Here is a 23085-nt window from a genome sequence, read left to right as displayed (position 1 = left end):
GGAAACTGGAGTACATAAACAACCCGAGCAAGAATTATTTCTACACCAGTGAAGGTCCGACTGCAGAGTTGCACCCGATACTGCACTGGTAAGCTATCTTTGGAGGTTCAGTGTCTCCAAATAATCACAAGTCACAGCTTCTCAAATGTTAAGAATTAGCTTCTGCTGTGTTTAAAATCATTGCAAGTGGAATTTCTTGAGTTTTGAACACTTGGTTGGACAAAACAAATAATCTAAAGCAACTGTGGACCCTGAGAAACTGTTATGGGCATTTTATTCTATTTTCTTTAAATTCTCTACCAGACCACACAATTCATTCAAGGAAGATCCACAAATTAAGACAGTAAAAATAATTGGTAACGGCAGCCCTGAAGTCTACCTGGAGGTCCTTTGTTGCAAGTTGCAAGTGTCAACGCCGCTAGCAAATAATTTGTATCTTATATCTTATATTGTTTGCATTTGCAGAATTTTAGAGGCCTGGATAAGTATAACTCTCCAGTATTTCAAAGGAAAAAAGCAAAGATTACAGAAAAGTCTGAAAAAATGAAACAAATATACCAGAAAAGTATGAATAACTAGAAAACCACTGACACATGCAGACATCTCAGCACTGTGTGCATCATTGCAGCTCAGGCTCCAGCCCTCTCAGGCTGAAACTGACGGAGGGGGTTATTGATTGTTGCCATTTAAGGCTGACACAGGCACAGGCTGGCCATAAGCTTGCTATCCTCCCAGCCTTTGTCTGCACTGAAACCACTCACCTTCATCACAAAGGGCACTAAGGTGGCCAACGGACTCCCACTACGACAGGAACGACGCAATGTCACCCTTCATTTTCCACCTCTTTTCTTTGTCTCCATCATGTCCTTAAGCTCTCCTATGCTCTTATTTCAATCGTCTGCAATTAGCTTGTCCATTCCTGTCTGCATCTCCTCCTTTCTACCTCCCACTCTGTTCTTTTTCAACATTCTTGTCCCCTGTCAAACACTTTACCTCTGTCCAGCAGTGTTTTTGTCTTGGTGTCAGTCCGTGTCACCTCTGTGTGCCTCGTTTCTCTGTGGGTGTCCTCTCACTTCATCACTCTTTCTGTCCGTCTTAATCTTGCACAGTCAGATGTCTTTTCCTATCAAGCTCGCAGAGGGCTGGAGAAACCCCAGCACAAAAGTTGGTTCAAAAAGGGGCAGAAATGCAGTGGTTATATTTTATTTTTATCAAATAATAAAAAGCTATAAAACAAAGCTGAAAACCAGAGAAAAGCAGCAAATCCTCTCATCTGAGAAACGGAAGCCGGAGCATGTTTGGCTTTTTTTTGTTTGATAAATGTCTTAAGTAATTAATTGATTGTCAGAATTGTTGTTGATTAGTTTTCTAATTGTTTCAGTACCGCTTCAGACCTCTGCGAGCCCGACAAGACGGATATCTGACTAAGCAAGATTAGTCTGTTCCTGTCCCTCACTCTCTGTCCGTCTTCCTCTATCTTCCCCTCGTCTTTCCTCTCCTAATCCCCCGTCTTTCTCTCTCCTTCTCCTCGAGCCTGAAGGGATCATCCAGAAGCAAACTAATTTCCCTTCCCCGAAGCCTTGCTGCTCTCACCGAGCCCCGTCTCCCTCCGCCTCCCTCTACCTCTTTGTCAATCTTTCACCCTAATCTCCATAATGCAGTCTCTGGCAGGAGCTGCTGGATGTGCTTTGTCCAGGGCTGGGCTCTGGCTCTGGGATGATGAGCAGGTAGCTACGGGCACTCTCTCTTCTGGTAATTGCAGCTGAGGCAGACGGAGCACAGCATGGGGGCAAGGCACGCACCACACACGTTTGCAGCACAGAAAATCTGTTCTTTCAATATCTATCTGTTCTTTTTTTCACTTTCTGTTACTAGAGCATATTCTGACCATGTTTACTGTAAACTGTTGTGAACTCGCTGCAGCAAGAAACTGGGCTGAACTATGATGTACTGGAACCAATCTATTTGTAGAGCCCGATCAATACAAAGGCCTGGTCAATATCAGGTTATCACAGATATTATTGGTATCGGTGTGTGTCGGCACATATGCAAAAAGAAAAGATGGTTGAGAGAGCAGTAAACTGAAGCAATAAATGAATTATTGGCACCATTTCTTTGTATAATTAACTTTAAAGGGGCCCTGTGGAGTTTTTGACCACTAATAGCGGTAAGGAGCGATGCATTTATGAGTGGGTCCCCATTTTGTTTGTATTACACACATGCGCACAAGCACGCGGGTGGGGATTCACATCCTGTCTTGGGTTTTCACACTATTGTGCTGATTGACAGCTTAGGTAACGCGCCAACAAAGGCAGTGAAGAAGACGACTTGGAACATGGATGTAAACATTGCCTGAAACAAACATATATATATATATATATATATATATATATATATATATATATATATATATATATATATATATATATAAAAAATAAAAAATTTGCAGTTGCAAATGTGTTATGAGAAAGGAGATGCACCCGACACGTTTGTACAACCTCAAGGATGCACATAAAGGTTTGGTGAGAGACACTAAATATAAAGTATAAGTATTTGATTGTTTAGAGAGCAGCTTTACGTTTAATATTTATTATCACATTTGCTGTAACATTTGCTGTTACTGTATATGTAGGCCTACTGTCACTGTCATCTTCGATGATAAAGTTTATATATGAGTGTAAATATCAGAGTGGGCCCAAACAATCCAGTATCACACAGCCTCTTGTATTACCTTAAAAAAATCCATTTTTTCTCGAAAGTTAAAATAAATAGTAAAAATCTAAAATAAGGATCCTTATTAATCAAAACCTATTGTTTGTTTTCTGACCAGTCACCTGAACACCTTCATTTTCCATTTTCTTTCTCCTTTTTTTTTTTTTTCTTTTGTGTTGCTTATTGTATTTTGGGACAGTGGTGTCTATTCATATGTAGCTATTTATACTATGATATTTCCTGTGCCAACGCCCAACATGCTCAAAATATGGGTAGTATTCCCTTAAGTGGGGAAAGTTTTACCTTTACCTACCCATCAGGCAGTCCACCCCGTTGGCCACATAAGGGCTGTGCATCATTACTACCTGCTACGAAGCACCTGCAGGGAAATAAATGAATAGAAGCACAGAGGAGGGCATCAGTTTAGTGGCCGCTGCAGGGGGGCGTTTATAACACCTGGCAAGCTCCCCAACACCGCACAATACGGAGCCTGGCTGCTAGCTTTTTATCGGCCGTATCAAATTACCATGTGCCATGCTGAACACAAGCCACAGCCACGGGTAAAAACACAATAATCGTACCCAAAAGGGATCAGAGGTGAAAAATAAAAGTGAGGGCAGGAATTCTGGTGGGAGGGAGGGATAGAAGATGAAGCAGTAGGGGAACTTCTTGACCATACGATTCAGAATCTGGCAGAGAGAGGTGGTGCAGCAGGAGGAGGAGGATGAATCAATGGGATCTGTAAAAGGTAAGTGGGCTGGAGCATCCTGCCAATATCAGTCTGTCGCCATCAGAGTCGAATGTGTTGCTACAACTTTCTATAATGCATGCAGCGGTAATGAGAGACCATGTCATCCATTCAGTCTAATTTCCATTTTACAGCCCTTTGATAGGAGGAATCAGAGAGCACTGGCTCCAACAGAGACTTTATGGCCCTGGGCTTCGGTGTATGTGTGTCCATCTCTACCTGTGTGTCATCTAGCACTCTGATGTGCTCCTGTTGATGAACTGGACCGTATAAAAAGCAATGGCAAATTTAATGGCTGACAGTGCTGTCAATGTTCCAATTGAGTAAAGTGGTTATTTCCACTTCCACGGTCACGCACATCTGACACAGTCATTTTTTGGTCAGAGCATGTGACAATCCCGTGTTTATCTGCCCGACTGAACCTTTTGGATGGATATGAAAAAAAAAAAAAAAAAAGGCTTATTCTGGGTCTTTGTATTATCATAATAACACCATCTAGTTTTTAGCTTTTGTAAGCTTTTTGTTTTTGCTCATCTGCAGTTTAAATCCCGTAGAGGACTTAGGTTGTGGGTCTCATTTTGTTTTGAAACCCTACTGATCTCTGAAGGGCACATTAACACTGTTATCGTACCCCCTAGAGGTCAGAGGTCAGTGTCAGCCTCAATACAGCATCCCTGGAGCTGGCAAAGTTTCAGTTTATTGCTCAAGGACATTTCAGCAAAGTTGAGGTGATTAGAATGGGACCTGAGCTGTGTCGTACTAAAGTCGGCAGTGTACAAGTTGGCAAATAGTACACCAGAAATCAATGTACTTGTACTGTTTTGTAGTGGCAGGAAGTGATACTGCACATTGGCATGTATCAAACTGCAACTTTGGAACTGTACTGACTAATATATTGAATAGAAGCAGGAGCACATCAGAATAACCGATACTCAGCACAGACTTTATTCCATAAGCTACCGCTTAGAGAAAGGTTGATGCCTTCATCCCTTGTAGTTAAGGCTGGGCAATATCAACATCACATTATGAGATAGTCCTCTAAAAGAAGAACAACAGCATCAGTCATTTCAATGCTGTCATTTCAGCATTCAAGTGCCAAAGCTCTAATGACCATAGTAATTATGTTCGGGGAAAAAGGAGGAAATTCGGTGAGAGAGACGAAGTTCAAAGAAAGATGAGGTCCGGGTGGATGGATGGGTCAACAAAACAGACTTTAACACACGAGATAGTGGTCCATTTCAAACCGATGTTGTTTTTCTTTAAAACTTACTTGCTCTACTTTTTTCATTTTCAACTGCTATACGCTCAACCTAAACCAATTCCTTTTGAAAGATGAGCAACTCCATTTATGTGCCGCATTGTGGGACAATAATGTCCATAAACACGACGCCTACAAAAAGAGTGAGAGTGATCTTTAAGAACACCGCAAGATGTCTTTTTTCCAGTGAGAAGAAACTACATGGTCAAAACATTGCCATCATTTGCATGTAGTATGGCATACAACCTAGAGACGTAATGCTTACATGATGCTTATTTCCTGAAATATTCAAATTGAATTTTCCCATAGCTGAGATCTCTAGCTGGGCTCTCTTAGGACCCAGGCCAAAACCTAATGACTGGCTGATAGTGCTGTCTGTGAACACATGGTCCATTAACACTTTTAGGGTGCAACTAACTGGCAGCGCATTACTTCCGATCTGCGCCATGTAATACTGCAAATCTGTCTGCTCTTTCTGCTTAATACCAATGTTGGCAGTGCACTACAACGAAAAACAAATAACCTAAAACACAAAGACATAAAATATAAAAGCCTGATTTAATTCAGAGAGCAGTCTGTCTGTTTTTTCAGAATATTTTGCCAGTGAAGCCCCCTCGTAAACAAACACAGAGGATTATTTTTACACGACACACTCCACCATTTGGTAACTCTCATGATTTAATGGAAATGAATGGAATTATTCTGATGATATGCAAAGCTACCTTGACATTCTGTGCTCTGTGTCAAATGTCTCCTAAAATAATATCTTCAGCAAGGCGCTGAGCCACTGTTTACAGCACAACAAAATGATGGTTTGGGAAATGATCTCCAATTTGAGGGCAAACAGGGTATTATTACATAATCCAGAGCACTGAAATGCACATTCAGATTTGTGCACAGTAAGTATGATTCATGAGACAAGTGGGTTTGCCTTTCAGCTCCATATGAGAGTAATCCCTGTGCAATGAAAAATTGACGGACTCCCCTTTTTGGTGATTTTCTCCTTTTTTTCATGCCAGTGATTCCTCGGAGAATGTACCTGTCCATCACAGCTGTGCCTGTGGGGCCTCGGAGGGAGGAATCAGGGGAGGAGAAATAATGAGAGCTCACGCCGGCTGCAAGGAATTCAGAGACTCCTGCTCTGCGGGGGCTCTTTATCCCCCCCATTTTAGTCCTGCAGTGCTCCAAAGACACCACCCTAACAACAGAGACACGCCCTCCAGTGAGCACTGACTCACAATCCAAAGGCGAGAGAGGGTTGTGATCGCACCTTTTGGGTACTCGGCACAGCCTAACAGTGAGCCAAGAAACTTCAAAAGGCCAGGCTGAGAACCGAGAACCAAGCTTGGGCCAAATCGCATTGTCTCTTTCTATCAGTTTGTCTAGCAGCACATAGTAACATTCACCACCACCCAAAACAAAAGAGGCCAATTATTTCCACAATAGGATTCAGAGTGCACAGGGCTGTAAATGATTTTTATGCAGCCATTCACTTTTGGCTTTTCTTCCCTCTCATCTGGTGGATTTAATTGATACTGTTGTGCAATGCTGTCAGAGGGAAAACAGTATCAAAATAAAGGGGAGGGGGAAAAAAGAAAGAAAGACAGAGTACTTATTGTGAGTAAAATGTCTCCACTGTTTCTTCAGTTACAACTGTTTTAGTACAGCGGAGAATAGAACAGAAACATATTAACACCACCAAGGGGAAAGGTAATGGACATTTTCTCGCACATCAGATTTCTGTATCTGGTAATTATGATTTAGCATCTCATTAAAAAAAGAAAAGAAGGTAAGCATGGTCAAACACAGAACACTCATCCTCATTTGAGATACGGATATTACAACACACTGATTTTGTCATTAGGAGGCACAGATCTCGTGATCACGCAATAAGGATCTTGCCATTATGACTTCTCATAATTACAAGATGCTAAGTCAAGTTTACATGTAACGAAATTCATAATTATGAGAAGACGTCTCCATTTGTTTTCTCCTTTTTGATCGTAATAGAATGGGACATTTATGTGCAGAAAAAAAAGTAAAACTATGGAGCAGGTGGGCAAGGAACAGCTGGGGGGAATCCAGATGGCAGGAAGACTTCCTTCAAATGACACATTTTGGGTCATCTGGACTTCAGGCTTTTGCTCATCTGTCACGCAAACCTTGACAATACTGCGGACTGTTAGGGCGGAATAAGAGTGGATGCCATCATCAACCCATCACATCTCATCCTTATTGTTACTGTAAGTGTGAACTCAGACACCTGGAGGCGTCACCGCGCGCCTTCCGGCAGTCAGCATCCCTTAGCCGAGCGCAGACACAGAGGCCGTATCCCGGACAACAGCCTATTGCTCAGCAACCACCTGTTTCCGCGGATATCACGGTAACGAGCAGCGAGGATAATGAGGTCGTGGGAGAGGAGCATGGAAGGGAGAGAGGGAAGGGGGTCTAAACACAGGAAAGGGGAGGAAGTTCCCATTTATAATTCATGTCAGGAGAATTATCATCAGCACTGTGGCATTTGGAATGAATTATTGATTATGTCTTGGAAGCTTTGTGTAAAAACTTGCAGTTGGGGGGTCCTGATGGACAGGGCGTGAAGTAAGAGGGCACAGGGATGGAAGCAGCCACAAAACTGTCTGCCGAGGCAAGAGGATATGTTTTCAGAGAAGGTTATGGAGATAAATTCTCTCTTAGGGGAGCACTGGGTGTAATCTTGGATCAGGGGATATGGTGTTTGCGGATAGGCAGTAGTGGAGGAGCTATCATCATTTATGTAAGTAAAAGAACCACAATGAAAGAATACTCTACTGTAAGTAAAATGTCCACGTTACATTATTGATGCATTGCATGTCCAAGCAGCATTTTAATGTAGCTGGCCAGGGTGATGCCAATTTTAACTACTTTATATAATGTTGGACAGTTTCATCTACAATGCATCATATTTTATAAACAAATCATATGTCATGTATAAAAAATCTCTCAGAAAAACAGAGAGAAAATGTGTGGTAGAATTCCGTCTACTCCTTTCTGTTGAGAGTTAATGTTATATTCCATAAAAGTGCAACAGTTTCTTTTAATGTTAGCGAAGGTGGTCTTTATTTCAGGTGAGGCGGACCTGTTCCACCCACCGGAACACACTTTACTGTGCTTTTACATGAACAAAACTAAAGACTTTGATGTGATACACACTGAAATAAGAGTTTACCCTAATTTCAACTTCATCATATTCAATCCTAATTAAAACGAGGGCTCCAGTATCACATTTTGAAATAAATCTCTACGAACTACGCACCCCCTCCAGAAGCAGAGAATAGCTTTAAAAATCCACTTGGGCCGTGACAGTAAAGGACTGCTGCTGAGGACGTGGTCACGTAATGGAAGGGGACGGGTTGACCTGAGTGACCCCTCCCTATCACTTACTGAAGTCTCTCCAGCCCGAGTCTGACAGGCATGAATTTAATTTGATTGAAACTTCTTCCACTGTATGAAAAGTAACTGAGTTGACTGTTGTCTGTGTTTGCCAAAAGGTTAACAACTTTACACAACAAAACAGGCCTCGGTTGTAGCGCACAGCTAACTCAATGACTCTAAGGCAACATTAAACTTCCTGTTTTAGTAAATTGTAGTCCAAAAACTAAAGACATATTAGAAAGAGAGGGAAGAGGAAACTAAGTGACAAAATCCATGACTTTACACATCAATACATTTTTGACAACATTAAGGCATTATGTGCCGAGGTGATGTAACAATGTGTCCTAGAACATGACACTTTTCATTTGGGCACTCACATGCCCATAATTTATGGCAAGCCTTACCAAGACACGTATTAACTGAGCCAGAACCCTGGAAACAACCTTAAAAACCAAGCAAAGACAGCAAAGGGTTCAAAGGTTTAATGTACTTTGCATGTTTGAAAATGTTCACATGGTTAGAACAAATGAGCACAGGGCCAGGCTGAGGGCTTGTGACTAAGGTTAAATACTACTTCAGTAAATAGCATTCAGGCAGGCGGGCCAACGGTGGCTGAGGCACGTTCCAGATGTTAGTAGTGCTGGGCGTGGATGCTAAGCAACTATCTATTTTTAGCCACAGAGCGCAGGAAGGAAATGAAAGGCGCAGAGTTCAGTGTGCACGGGTTTCAGAGCAGCAGAGAGGGTAATCAAACACTGCCGACCAATGGCAATCACGCCGACCTGGCACAATGGCAGCTCGCCTGCCGCTGACTTCGTCTTATCACAACATACTCACGCTGAGAGTAGGTGTGAGATGAATGAGTGGAGAGAGGAGGACAGTGAGAAAGGAGAAGGGAAGAGATGGATGGGGGAAGTGAGGAGGAAAGAAAAGCAGCTGAAAAGGGAGCAGTTGGTACGAATTCAATCGGGGACTGGTGTGTTTCCTTCACATTACAACTCTCCATCTGTTTCGAGGTGTGTTTGGTGTACTCAATATTAAGTAAACTGATGACAGGCTGTGATGCAGGACAAATTTCTGAGACGTCTTACAATAAAATATCTGATTTTATCCAAAGAACATGCAGTGACTCACTTGCGGTAGCTAAAGAAGAAACCGCCGCTTCAATCTCTCAGTCATAAGGAGGACAATTTAGCTGTAAAGCGGAAAAAGTTCACAAATGCATATACAAATCATCACTGCGAGTTTGTTGGAAAATCGGCCTGCTGTCACCTGAAACACCTGCCAAGCGATAGCTGCTTCTTATAAACAATGAGCTCACACTGAGGGACCAATTTCCATTCAAATGCGGCACACAAATAAAATCCATTCACCTTGACACTGTACTATCGAGTCAATGAACGTCCCTGGGATGGCTCTGACACTTCACCAGTCAGTCAGTCACGACTCCGAGGCGGTTTAGATGAGATAGACACTGATGCAAGCAACACTGTCTGCATCTCAAATAAACAACGCTATTCCCTTTAATGAAGAAGTCTGTCAGAAAGCTTCCTTCCTCCACTGCTCTCCAGTCACAGGCGGAAAATTACCAAACTGTTGATAGATGGTTAACAGGTGCAGGGCTAATTATGCTAATCATGGCAACAGCCAAATAAACTGATTGCCATGTTCATTTAAATGACAGCAATGTTCCTTTGGTGGCTAATTAAAATGGGTTGGGAGAGAGGAAAACGAGGCGGCTGGGTTCGGATGGAGGGAGGTGTTTAAATAAAAGCTTTCTCTGGGGTCTACTGTAATAAGCTGTATTTCATTGGTTTAATGATGTCATAATGAATTTCTAATGATGGGGGATGGGTTGGGGTGCAAAGACGAGAAGTGCAGTGATATGTGCATGAAACCATACAGCTACTGTCTCCAGAGAACAGAGAACGCAACAAGGGAGCCCTAGCTCATGTTGTGGGTGGCGTAGGGTATTCTTGGTTGAAATTAGCTCAGTAATGAAAATAAAAATCAGTAGAGGACATCGAGCAGGGTATGTGCTCCATCTGTTTCAATACTAGCCCCACTGGAAAGGGCAATGCGAAGGTTTTGAAGGGGCAATTACTTTTTTTTTCAGCATTGGGCCCAGCCGGCCCCAGTCTCCATTTGCATGTGACCCGGGAGAAGGCATCATTAGAGGCAGAGATGGCGATCGGAGGCCAGGGGAGATGAACTCGAGGGCACCTGGCAGCCACTGTGGAGGTATGAAAGGTGGATAGGGGCTGATTAATGTTTATAGAGGCAGCTGCTATCAAAACCCTCTCTCTTCCCTGCTCTCCCCAAAGTCCTCTGTTTTAATTCCACCCTTCCAGACGAGATTAAATAGTTTAGGCTCTATTTTTGCACCCCATTTGTTCAAAAATGGAGTGCCACCAGGGACATACTAAGAGTTCCACCTTTTTTCTTTCACTAAGAAACCTTTTTATTCTCTTTCTTTGTCTTCTTCCTCGGTAAAACATTAGAAGTAACGGCACTGGCTTGAAGACTATGTCTTGTGGTGTTCACCTGATAATGGGGACAAATTGGATATAATGCATACACATTATGTTTAATTGCTGTGTTATTTCATTTTTAAATTGTTTAAACCACCGCTGTGGCAACACTTTCTCCAGAAAAATGTGGAATTCGGATCACAATGCAAGAGAAGAGAACCTTTGGATGCACTCAAGCAAAAACTGTCAGCTGATGTGTCTTTGGGGGGGATGGATAAACAAGTGGCATCTACCTGTGAGGGTTGTCAGAGAACTCTCAGCTTGGAAGGGTGCAACGCAATTTCACTTTTTAACCAAACGGAATTGTCTAAATCCTTTTGAAGCATTTCAAATTTTTCATGTGTGAGGTGAAAACAAAGGCTTGATAAAAGAATGATAGGGAAAGAAGAGATGAATGATACGGTGCTATGATATCTATGATGGAAGTTAGAATTCCCTTTGTTTGCTATTGGATGTGCACACAAAGAAACTTTTGTGTCAAGGTAACAAAAGAGGAAAGAGCACATCGAGCAAAGGACTGAAGAGACTCTAACTGCAGGAATACAACAGCCCCCTTTTATCTTCTGTTTATGAGGCATTCTCACTATTTAAATGTATGCCACATTAGTAGGGATCTACTCAATTCAATATATTATAATGTGATGTTTGGCCTTAATGGGAAATCAATGAAGGGACAAGCCCGCCACTGCTGAGACCATACAAAAGCAATTTCCAAATTGACATATGGAGGGCCTATGTGATTGATTCTGACTGCTGTTGGGTTTTTAATACCGTTCACTGCGAGCTCATTGACTCTCAGACGTCGTCTTGTGGTTTATCTGCAAACTGCCAAATGAGGCCTTGTCTCCTTTTTTCCCTTCTCTCTCATCATTTCCTTCTCCGTCTTTCTTCGGCCCCTCTTCTCAGCCCAAAGCAGGGAGTTGAATTAGATGTATGTTAGATGAAAGAGCAGATGACTTTCTGCAAATACGTCCTCTTTGTAATCGATCACAGCAAGACTGCGATACAGTTTATTCAGCGCTCATGTCTACAGAGTAACACCCACCGCTGGAGTACAAATCTTACATGTTCCTCCAATCATCTGAAAAGCTACAGTCCTGACACAATGGCTTCAGCTGTCATCATCAATTTAATGATTTGATGATAACTTTATACTATCCCTGCTGCTTGTTTTAACAGCGTACTACCCTAGACAGAAGCTATTCCCCTCCCCGCCAGCCACCCACGTTCAGTCACATGAAAAGACAATATGTCAAAACCCAGCGACCTCTTCTTTTCCTGTGTTTGCAGTTTTGTATTGACGTTGAAATGCTAGTAATTTCATGTTATTGTATACATTACCTGCATCAATCCATCTATCCATCCATTTCCCACCAGTTATGCAGGTCTGCAAAGAAAAGCACCAAGACAGGGGATCTGACACATTCCTGGGCCAGGTGGGAGGTGTAATCCCTCCTGTTTTTTCTGGGTCTATGCTGTGCACAGCTAACTGGTAGGAAACATGCCCAGACCATAAGATCTCCAAAAGGAAGGCATCCATGAGACATCCTGATAAGATGCTGGACCACTTTTCAATGCAATAGAGCAGCAGTTCTACTCCAGATGTCTGTGCTCCAAGAGCCCCACTCAGATTCCATGTCCCTGACCTCCCCCAAGATCAAGGGACTTTGTGGGCAGTGGCCTTATGACTACCCATTTAATAAATACAAAAAATCCACTTGAATATCCCATAAAAACTCTCCACAAAGCTGATATGATGTGCGAGTGAGTAAGCCACCTTTACTGCTGAGCCAACACTGCTTTCTAACAGCAGACTGTTGGAAAGCAGAGTTGAGTTTAACTCTAGTTAACTCAGTGACATGAGATGAGATCGCTGACCCTGAAGTGTTGCACCAAATGCTCATCTGAGCTCTCCGTACTGAACTTAATGTAACTGACAGATTTGACTTTGAACTACCTTTAAACCCAAGCAAATCACATGGGCATGCTGTGCTGTACTGTAGATGCACAACAGACTTTGCACTCACTGTACTCTTCTACCACACACACACACTAATATCTTATAACCATATATTTCACTGACAAAACAAGACCACACTATCTCAGCCGATCTAGAAAGATCTAATCGTAAAAATACCATGCGCCACATCTGAGGTTTTCATCTGACAACAGAAGGACGAAGCTCCTGCTGTAAACGATGTTATCAGTTCAACAAGCAGCTTCATGTCTCTAAGCGCCCGCTGCAGTTAGAATATAGCCTATGGGCAGCACCATTTTTGAGCTCATCACAGTGTCAGCTCAAGTGCATAGTATTTTGGAAAGCTGAAAAGTAGAGCCTCCCTCCGCGTGGCTTGTGTTTTTCTCACCTTGCCGAAATCCCTGACATCGAAGAGGTCAAAAGGGTCAAACAGCTCACTGTTGCGCAGGCCGAACTTGTCGTGGCAAACCTTGAGAAATGTCCGGATGTTCTTCAAACACAGGAACTACAAAAGAGGGAGAGAGAGAAGACAAAAAAGATACATAAATGCACGCTCAAACTGAATCTTTCATAACCAAATCTAGATAGTGAACAGCTTACATATTGGACTCATAAGTGGTGTTGTAACAGCATGATTAAGCAAGCAGCATATTTGCCCTTAGAAACATGTTCCACCAGTCTGTTTAATATCCCCCCATCAATGCAACTGCAATTTTTGTAAATATTTAATTTCCTGGTTGATGATTGGCAGGCTCTCCATTTCATCCTCTCCTGGTGTATGTATGTGATTTATTCAGCACCAGAAGGGGAGCAGGCTGATTGCTGCTCCCGAAGGCGGATGGGCTGCCTCTCTGAACCAGATAAGGACAGCCACCGAGGAGCCGAGTCTACTGACATCAGAGCGCAGACGAGGCAGCCCCCAGACAAGGCCACCAGCAAAGACCTGGAGAGGGTGGCCTGACACTGACCTCACACCAAAAGGTCACAGATCACAAGTCTGACAAACAACAACCACGTGTCCCATAGAAACGTCTTTAAGAAAAACACTGAAGCTCCCGCATTCAGTGAAGGCCTTTTAATGTCAGATATTCAGGAGAGGAAACAAGAGACGATCACTTTAGGGTATTCGGAGACACAAATAAGGTGATACAGAGGTAAGAGGCTGCCAATATGATTCTTTAGTGTCTGCTTCAACCTCTTTGCAGCACTAGATGAGGACTTTTAAGTCCGTATTTACTATACTGTGTGAAAACAAATCTGTCTATTCTGCAGGGTTTTAACCAGGTCCAGTAGAAAGAACCTATGAACTACAGATAAAATGGCCCGGCAAATATCTTGGCTGATATTAGCTTATTATTGCAGATTGGTATCCGCTTTTTCAACAATGGGTACAACACAGCTATGCAAATAAAATATATGTCAACTTAAGACTGATAGCAACTATGGGAGGGAGGAAATGGTGGAGTTCATAGGGACCCTGCAGCAGCCAAGAATACTCATAATAAACTGCATAATAAATACTCTCTGGTCACGGATATTGATGGTCCCAGTCCCTAAAATATGCCATCACACAGATAAACCTGGAGGGCTGGGGACCAGACCAATAACTGCACAGGAGTATTATATTATTAATGATAAGCATAACTGCCTCCCCATCTCCCATCTTTATGTGTGTGTGAAGAACACATTACCCAGCATGTAAATCCAGATGCTGCTCAGACATGCCCTTTGTGCGTGAGCGGTATGAACCGATGGCCACGGAAGCAAAATGTAGACTAAAAGAGTTTCGAGTGAGAGAGCGTATGTGGAACACATAGCTTGATTGCCTATTCTGCTGAAAGCTTTAACAGCATACATCATCCTTGTAATGGCTGTTGCGTAAAACTAGCAAAGCAATTGGCAGCCTTGCAAGTCACGGGTCACATTTGGTTAGTGTTAGCGTGCCTTCAAGGTAGCAGCGACAGCACCAGTGGGTTTTCAGGTACAGTAATATGCTCACTCCCCAGGCATTGAAAAGTGCACAATGTTCTCATTTAAGCCTTACTGCAGCTTGATGAGCCATAGTGTTTCCTGTTGCTACAACTGACCGTGTGACACCCCGTCCGCATCAGGCCGCTGCACTAATTAGCTTTCACATTTTGGAAAAACACAACAAAAATCAACTCATTGTCACCACTTCAGTACATTTTTTCTGATAAAAGATAAGCTTCATCTGATATGGTTTCCTGGTATTTTGTGGCATTTCAGTCGGGCCTCTCCTGGCCACACCTGAGAGCCCTGCTGACTCATTCTCATTCATGTGTGCACATCTGCTCGGTCCCCGTGTCACGGGTGTGAGCCCCATAACAGAGCCGCACTGGCCAGTGAAAAGAAACGCGATTGGTTGGCTAGCCGAAGTGACATTTACAGTTCAGCGCCGAAGGTTATCGAGTCTGCAGATCCTCACGTGCGGGTGGGGGGGAGAAAAAAAAGCTTATTTTCCCAGCCCCAGATATGAAACGGTAACATTTGCTGGAGTGGTTTGGAGACGAGAGAGAGAGAGATAGATGGATCAGGAGGGGGGGAAGATGTGCCTGACATTCTAATGTATGTTTGACGATAAGAGAGCCAGGGTAGAGGTAGGGAGAATTTGCTGTGATCTTGATGAAAAAAAAAACACACCATTTCTTGTGAGTGGGAATAAACAAGCCACGGTCATCTCCTTAGGCCGAGGCTGCCCTCAGCACAATCCACCTGGAATTACGTCACTGTGGCCTGCAGCACAGCCAAAGGTAGGCACAGATATTCCTGCGCATCTTACACACTCTCAGACACGTAAACTGAACTAATTTGACTACGATAGAATTTAAAGGTTAAAAGAATTCTCGTATACACATGTAAGTGTAAAACATGGAAACATGTTTTTAACTTCAAGCAATCGCTTAAATCATTGTTAACGACAGTTTTAATAATTGATTAGTTTCAAGTAATTCATGAAGTAAATATGCTGTGAACATTAGCTGGTGAATGTCCGGCCTTTTTGCCTCTCATGTCAGACATCACCTTGGTGTCCAAGAACTCCATTACTATTTTCTAGTATTTTATAGACTAAATGATTAATCTATACATCAACACATTTTGAAAACAATAATTTGCTTCAAAAATACAACTGACCCAACAGGTAAGGACATCTCATTTCAACCTGTTGATTGCAAGTGAAGGCAGCGTGCATGTGTCTGTTCCTCTTTTAATGCTGCAAAACAAATCTTATCTTCACCCGTGTCACGCAACAAGAAAATATTGCAGAACAGAGGTGGAAATACAGGCCAAGTGTTTTGTATAAAGACATCTTCCCACACATACCAGAAAAAAACATGCCTGTGTGTACATTTGTGAGCATGCACACAAGTGTTTAGCACTCACACAAGTGTTTACCACTTGCTTCAAGTGTTTGCCATTTGAAAAATACCATTGTGGCAACCCCACTGCTCAGGCTCACTTAGTGCTTTGACTGGCTGCTAAAACTGTGCCTCTCAAGGCTGTCGGTCCCAGCAGCAAGTGCAGAATCCATCAGATCCAACCCTCTCTGTAAATATGTGTACTAAATCTGGATTTGTACAAGTTATAAAAGATCACTTTAGGGTGTGGAAAGGGGAAAAGGGAAGGTCAGGAAGATAGAGAGTGAATTAGGAAAAGGGAGATATGAAGGAGTTAAAGAGAAAGGGATAGAAAGAGACTGTCTCTAGGTGGTCTCAGTTGTAATGCAGCAGTAGACTTTTTACAAGGTGGCTTGTGTGCTCCACTGGAGCGACAGCTCTGATTTTGACTTCTCAGTCAAGAGCAAACAACTCTTAAAAGAGGCAGACTTGTTGTCAGGAAGGCGAGAAAGAGGAGAGAGTGCAGACAGGGAAGGAAGCAGGAGGGAGAAGAGCAGCAAAGAGGGAAGGAGTCAGGTAACAAAGACCCGTCACATCCCTGACAAGCCCCTCTACCATATCACTACGCTACATCACACAGAGAATAATGCATTGATCCTCTGGGAGGGTGGCCCTTATCTGCACACACTCGTACATACTCATATCTGAGGAGATACAAATTAGAGCTTTCTCATAAAAACCTGAAACACAGCAAATTGAGGAAACGGGATGCAGAAAAAGTGCAGGGATATGGATGATCAGGGAAGGGGAGGAGGAGGATGAAGAAGAGGGAAAGGTGGGTTGTTTTGCCAAAACTGAAGCTCTTTGGTGTCGTGGAAGAGGGGGGATTAGGGAGGGGAAAGCTGAGGGAGAACAGAACCCATGGGGGAGACATAGAAAAAGAGGAGGAAGCAGCAGGTAAGGCTGAGAAACTAGATGAGCCGGTTCCAAAACTGCAAGAATCAGAACATGTTTCCTAGATCAATAACCTGCCATTGAGTCATGGACATGATGCAAATAAAAAATGGAATAATCAGAAAAGGAAGGGAGAGCATGAAACAGTTTTTTTTCTGTCCCTGGAAGCTGGGCAGTTAAGGCAGACAGGGAAACTCCAAAAAGCTGCATCACTGATTGCTGATGTCTTCCTGCTATGGCTGACCCTGCCACCACCACCAAGAGTCACGGGACAAACAAAGGAATCCAGAAAGCTGGTCAAACAAAACAAAACCTTTCCAAGCACGACCATGAGTGCTAAGGCGTGGCTTGCAGACAAAGTTGCAGATACACATCATGCACTTGGCTCAGGCTCATCTTTATTTCCCACGGTAGAGATAATACTTTCATTCATCTTGGGAAATAAGCTGTTAGTTTTAATTTAATAGAATACACTCAATCATCAAAAGAAAGGAGCACCATTTTTCGTCAATTTCAGAGTCATTCTCTCAGTCCCTAGAGACACATAATGTCACCCTTACAGGTGCTTTTTGAGGAAAGGATATAATTAGCGAGAAGAACAATTAATGCCGGCTTTTGCTGCCCATTGTTGTCAAGCAACAGGTACAAGTGTACAGCAAGATGTTCCTCCAAAGACCATTTCAGATGTTTTGGAATATAGAATAGGTCCACTGCCATAATTTCAGACTCACAACCCAAACAAGGAAGGCAGTGAAGAGCAGTCTACTGTGCAGGATTCCTTAGAAAGTAACCTTGCTTAACTTGGGAAAAGTTGCTCTCTATCCACCTTTCCTCCTCCCCCGAACACAAGAAAGCAGACTATGTGTGTCTGGGTGCTATAAAGGAATCAATAAAGAGGATAATTTGGGAATTAAATCAATGAGAGGAAAACATTCAAGGTCTTCACCTTTGTTATTGTAAGGTGGAGAGGGAGAGAGGAGGAGAGGAAGAGGAGAGGAAGAGAAGAGGAGAGGAGGGGGGGATTTCTAACCAGCAGACGGGGGTGAGTCAGACAGATGATCAGATACGCAGACAGCCAGTCAGAGAATTGGAGTCAATGAAAGAGACTGATGCCTGTCTGGGAACTGTGAGGCAGCCAAATACTCATACTCTCACACATACACACACACACACACACACACACACACACACACACACACACACACACACACACACACACACAAAATACTCTCATGTTGTGTCTAGGACAGTGAATCATTCCACACCTTTAGAACAACAGGACGGGAGCCCTCAGAGGGTGAGAAAGCAGCATCAACGAGCTCATGTGACCACAAGAAAAGGCTGGTTGAGCCTTTTCCGACAGTCTCACACACACACACACACAACCTACACAAAAAAGTACACATGCACGCGCACATGCACACACAAGCGGCAGGTAGAGGTGATGATGGATCTCGTAAACTCAAGTTCGGTTAATGATCCCGCGGCCAGGGTGTTGATTGCTTTCTGGTCAGGGGAGATTTATGCCTGGCAGTGATCAGCACTCAACCTTTCCAAATAAACCTCATCCGAATGCTTGGCTCCACAGAGCAGCAAATGTCCATTATACTAGCCTGGTAATATCTCATTCAGTCTAAAAAGCTAACATTTGTTAAACAGCAAAAAAAAAATGAAAATCCAAAACAGTGTCTGCCTGCAGGATGCACTCTACTTTCACAGACTTCTGGAGCTATGAAAAGTTGGATTAATATGCACATGCTATATATGTATTGAAACATTAAACTCCCTCTCTTTCTGGTCATTGCAGTCATTTTCAAAATTCAAAAATATGCCCTGTCGTAAAGATAATCTGGATACAACACACGGCCGTGTATACACTTTAAAAAATATTGCTGGTACACTCGTCTGAATCACCTTCTATTACCTCGCAGTCAGAGCAACAATCAAAACAAGCCTCATAATCAGCTGCCAGTTCTGTTTCTGCCCTGAGTTGTGCCTCTCAGGCTACATACAGGCTGCCCTACCTTGTTGGTGGCGGGCTCAAAAAGTACTTCCACTTCCTCTGCAGTAAAGATGCAAATACAACATTATCTATAATTTTTTATCAAGGAAACTAAACATGATATTCCATTAATATGGAAAACAAAAACTTATATATGACGTATATATAAACCAATATAGTGTGGCAGTTCAACAATGTGATAACGTTGTGTCCAAAGTCAACTGGAGGGTCTAATGGTCAGAAATAGACCATTTGCTTTCATTTAGGCAGGTGGGTGGACTGATTTTTTTCAAAATAACAGAGATAAAGCTTAGCAAGTAGGGATGATAATATATTCCTGGTTGTCTTTGTCAGGATATTAATCACGCATGATGTGAATACTGAACAAGAGTCAACTTATAATCTTGAGCTTTGATTCTGTGCCCCACAGGTCAGCAACAGGTGTAACTTTGTGACAGCAATGTCGATGGATGAAAGACTCATTCCTGTCCGTCTGCCAAGTTGTACCCTTTCTATTTAAAGCATGAAAAATAAATCAATTCAGATATTTTTTCAAGAGCACAGAGCACCTTTGTGATCTTTGAATTCCCTCACTTGAAATCAATATCTGCTTTGATGAATAGTTTAAACCAGCAAATGGTTCCTCTGACTTTCCACGACAAAGGGTTGGACTAAGCAGAGGTTGTAAACAATGTAGAAGGATTTGTTGCATTGAATATAACTAGGAGTTTAATCGCTTCAAATGAAAAATGGAAATGTGTTTTTGACAGCCCTTTGTACCAGGTTAGTAAATGTTTAGGTGGCATGTGCCGGGTGACACCCAGCAGGGATTAATGAGCGCTGGGGCTCTTCCGCCCCCACTTCCAGGTCACCCAGATGTTAAAGTCAGTGAGGAGAAAGGGCCTGCTCCTGCAAATTAGAGACGAGTGCGCTGCATGAATAATGCATTGCAATAGTATGCAAATGTGTAAATCTTATCCTATTACCCCTAAAAGCCTGTAAGCAGGCATGGATTGACCACAGTTTTAAATCTCATACAACCCTCAGCAGACGAGGCAGAACTGCTTAGTTAGTGAGGCCCGCGTGGCTCGTGTTAAAATATGGAAGTTAAATAGGCTAAGTACGGTTTTTAGTGAGGTTAATCTCCATTACAAAAGAAGATAATTCAGCTCAGAGCATAGACTCTGGAGGGAGAAAGTCACCGCGATTGGAGAGCATGACTACATAATTAAATCTGGTCCACCTTCACCTTTACACTGGCTAGTCATAAAGACACAAGCCCACACTCTTAATTTGCGTGTAGGGCAAGCCCGAGATAAGAGGCGCGCAGCACGAGGAAGAGAGCATTAGCTGAACTGTACTGTAACATGCCATCGGTAACGTGCTCGCCACATGGACACACATCGGGTCATTCGTGAGAATAGAGAGGCAGTGATCCTGAAGCTAACTAAAAAAGGGGTCTCCTTCCTGGGAGAGGAAAAGCTTTTGTGTGGGAGAGAGGGAAACAGAATGGTGAAAAGAAAAGAGAGGCGATATGTCTTCAAGGTACTCCTCTCTCTACTGAAGCGGAAACCACCACAGCTAGGAACAAAGAATCTCCTCTCATGGATAATGGAGAGACGGAGGAGAGCTTTCAACTTGCGGCGGTGCTTTAAAATGCCAGACAGGAGTGCAAGGTAGTATATTATATGTACAGTTTGTCTATTATTTCAATACTTTCATTAGATCACTAATAGTATATAGAGAGAGAGTTTTAGCAATGCTTGCGGCATGGCTATGTGGATGGCAATGTCGGTCAGTCAGTCAGGCTGCCTCTTTAGTCCACACTGAAATATCTCCACAGCTATTGGATGGATTGGCATGGAATCATAAACAGCCATTCATGTTCCCCAGAGGATGAATTCAAGTGACTTTGGTGATCCCTTGATTTAGCGCCGCTATGAGGTTTAAATTTGTGATCTTGACTGAAATGTCTCAACAGCTATCGGAGGGATTGCAGACACATTATTCTGCATACATTTAGAGCTGCAACGATTAGTCGATTGAAAGAAAATGAATTAGCAACTCTTTCATTCATCATTTAAGTCATTAAAAACAATCATTAGTTGCCGCTCTGCACACATTCACGTCACCCTCAGGATGAATTGCAATTACTTTGGGGATCCTGCAAACTTCATTCCCACCAGCCTCAGCTCTACAGGGCCTTCTGAATGCCTCACCGGGTAATTTTATCAATATATAAATATTGGACAACAGTACGGTTATCATGACAGTCAATCATTCAATCATTCATTTGGGACCCCTTGAAAACTCAACTAGTCATCCAAATTAGGTAAGATAATTAGATAAAATAGGTTGTTTGGGTCTAGGCTAAGATTTGCTTGTATGTTTTGATGACCCATCCAACCACCCCGACTTCCTCCTTCTGTGTAGCTATGATAACGTCACCCGACTTCCTCCTTTGCTCCAAATGGACAAAAGTCAGAATAACTATGGCCGCTAGAGGGCTTTGTTACTTTCTCCTCTCCTTTCCTTTCTTGTCTCCTTTCCTTACTCTTCTAAGCTCAGTGAATGGTGGCTTTGAAGCATGATTGTGCTGCCTTTCAGGCCAAAACTCTCTCTCAAAAGAAAGATTTAGTTTTCCAAAGTAGGGTACTATGATACCAAACTTTTGATAGTGACAACAAAACAATACTCTTTTTCAATGTTTTTGATGAAAGCCCCTTTCAAACACGACACAAAGTAGACCAAAAAAATAAGAAGCGGGAGATTTAAAGATAAAAGCGAAAGAAAAAAAGCTTTTACTATTATCCTCTTAATTCTACCTGACCTGATTTTTCTATTTCCTCCGACCCTTAATATCTCTTTCTCTCCTTTCTCTGTGGACCAGTAATAATTCATAAAGCTTCTTCCCCCTGAAGTGGTAAAAACTACACGCAAGATTTCTACTTCTGTTTCTGGTGTTGTTGTTTTGTGCAAGAGAGGCTTCACCTTTGCATGACCGGCTCCATCTCCATTTGCACTGTCAAATAGAGGCAGCTAGTTTTCACAACAGCCTATAATAAATATCATCATCATCATCTGCCTGGATGCCCTCGTGGTTGTCCTGTGTTTCATTCCCTGATTGTTGCCAAGGCAGTCTCAAGCCAGAAGACAGAGAGCATACTGCAGATGTATTCTTCCTGCAATTGTTGTTTAAACCCTTTTACTGCAGGTCTGAGTAGCGGTCAGACAATATGAAAATCAGAAATCTGAGGCCAAGATGCCAAAACATCTTGGTGCATAATGCAGTCCTCCAGGTTCAATCCGCTCTTCATGTTAATACGAATCTGTGTTGTATCTAAGCAACAGGACATGCTGCGGAGGCTCGGGAGAGGAGTGTGTGTGTTTGAGGCATTTCCACTCAGGCTTAGCTGCAGACTCAAGGCTTGATGAATGTGAGGAGGAGGTCCGCCGAGAATCCCAGACACCCATGGATCAATGGCCAGGTAATTTATGACATCAGACCAGGGAGAGGAAGACTGCATCTATCTTCTTCCCCAGCAAGTTTCCCTCACAACTTAAGGCTCATTGTGGTGATTTAGATCCCCCATAAGACCCCCCCCCCCACACACACACACACACACACACACACAAAACAAACAAACACTAGTATCATACACACACGCTAAACATTACTTAGATAAAGATCATAACTGTCCTGAGCGTGACCACATACACAGCACATTAAGTCTCCCAGGTTTAAATAATCTTTGGCAGAGCTGCTCGGGGCTGACACACACGTGGCCGAAGAACTAACGAGGAACTGACATCTGAAGAGATTTTCACGTTTGACGCAGCAGAGCTGCAAAAACATTAGCACTCACTTAACACTTCAAATTCATCTTACATGGCTTAATCAAAGGATACTTCTGTGGCTTCAAACCAAATGATGTTGTTGTCTGAAGACTACAGGAATATAATGAATATACAACATATATACGTATATATACATATACACATACACACACACACTAACATATATGTAGTGAATTATACAACATATGTCATCAATAATGATTCTCCCTCAGTGTCACTGGCACATATTTACATTTGGTTACATTTACATATAGTTATATATTTTTTGATTCGA

At 42.7% G+C, this 23085-nt stretch overlaps 1 protein-coding gene across 1 annotated transcript in view; it reads right to left on the bottom strand.

Moving 5' to 3' along the window:
- Positions 1–23085, bottom strand: part of vav2 (vav 2 guanine nucleotide exchange factor) — a 176886-nt gene that overhangs the window by 114469 nt on the left and 39332 nt on the right. Inside the window, 1 exon segment of the mRNA XM_070925262.1 lies at positions 13030–13146. Within this exon segment, the coding sequence (XP_070781363.1) occupies positions 13030–13146 (117 nt within the window).

The sequence above is a fragment of the Enoplosus armatus genome, chromosome 18 (genome assembly GCF_043641665.1).
Source record: "Enoplosus armatus isolate fEnoArm2 chromosome 18, fEnoArm2.hap1, whole genome shotgun sequence".
Taxonomy (NCBI): domain Eukaryota; kingdom Metazoa; phylum Chordata; class Actinopteri; order Centrarchiformes; family Enoplosidae; genus Enoplosus; species Enoplosus armatus.
The sequence above is the reverse complement of the archived record's forward strand: the minus strand, read 5'-3'. Positions and strand labels throughout refer to the sequence as shown.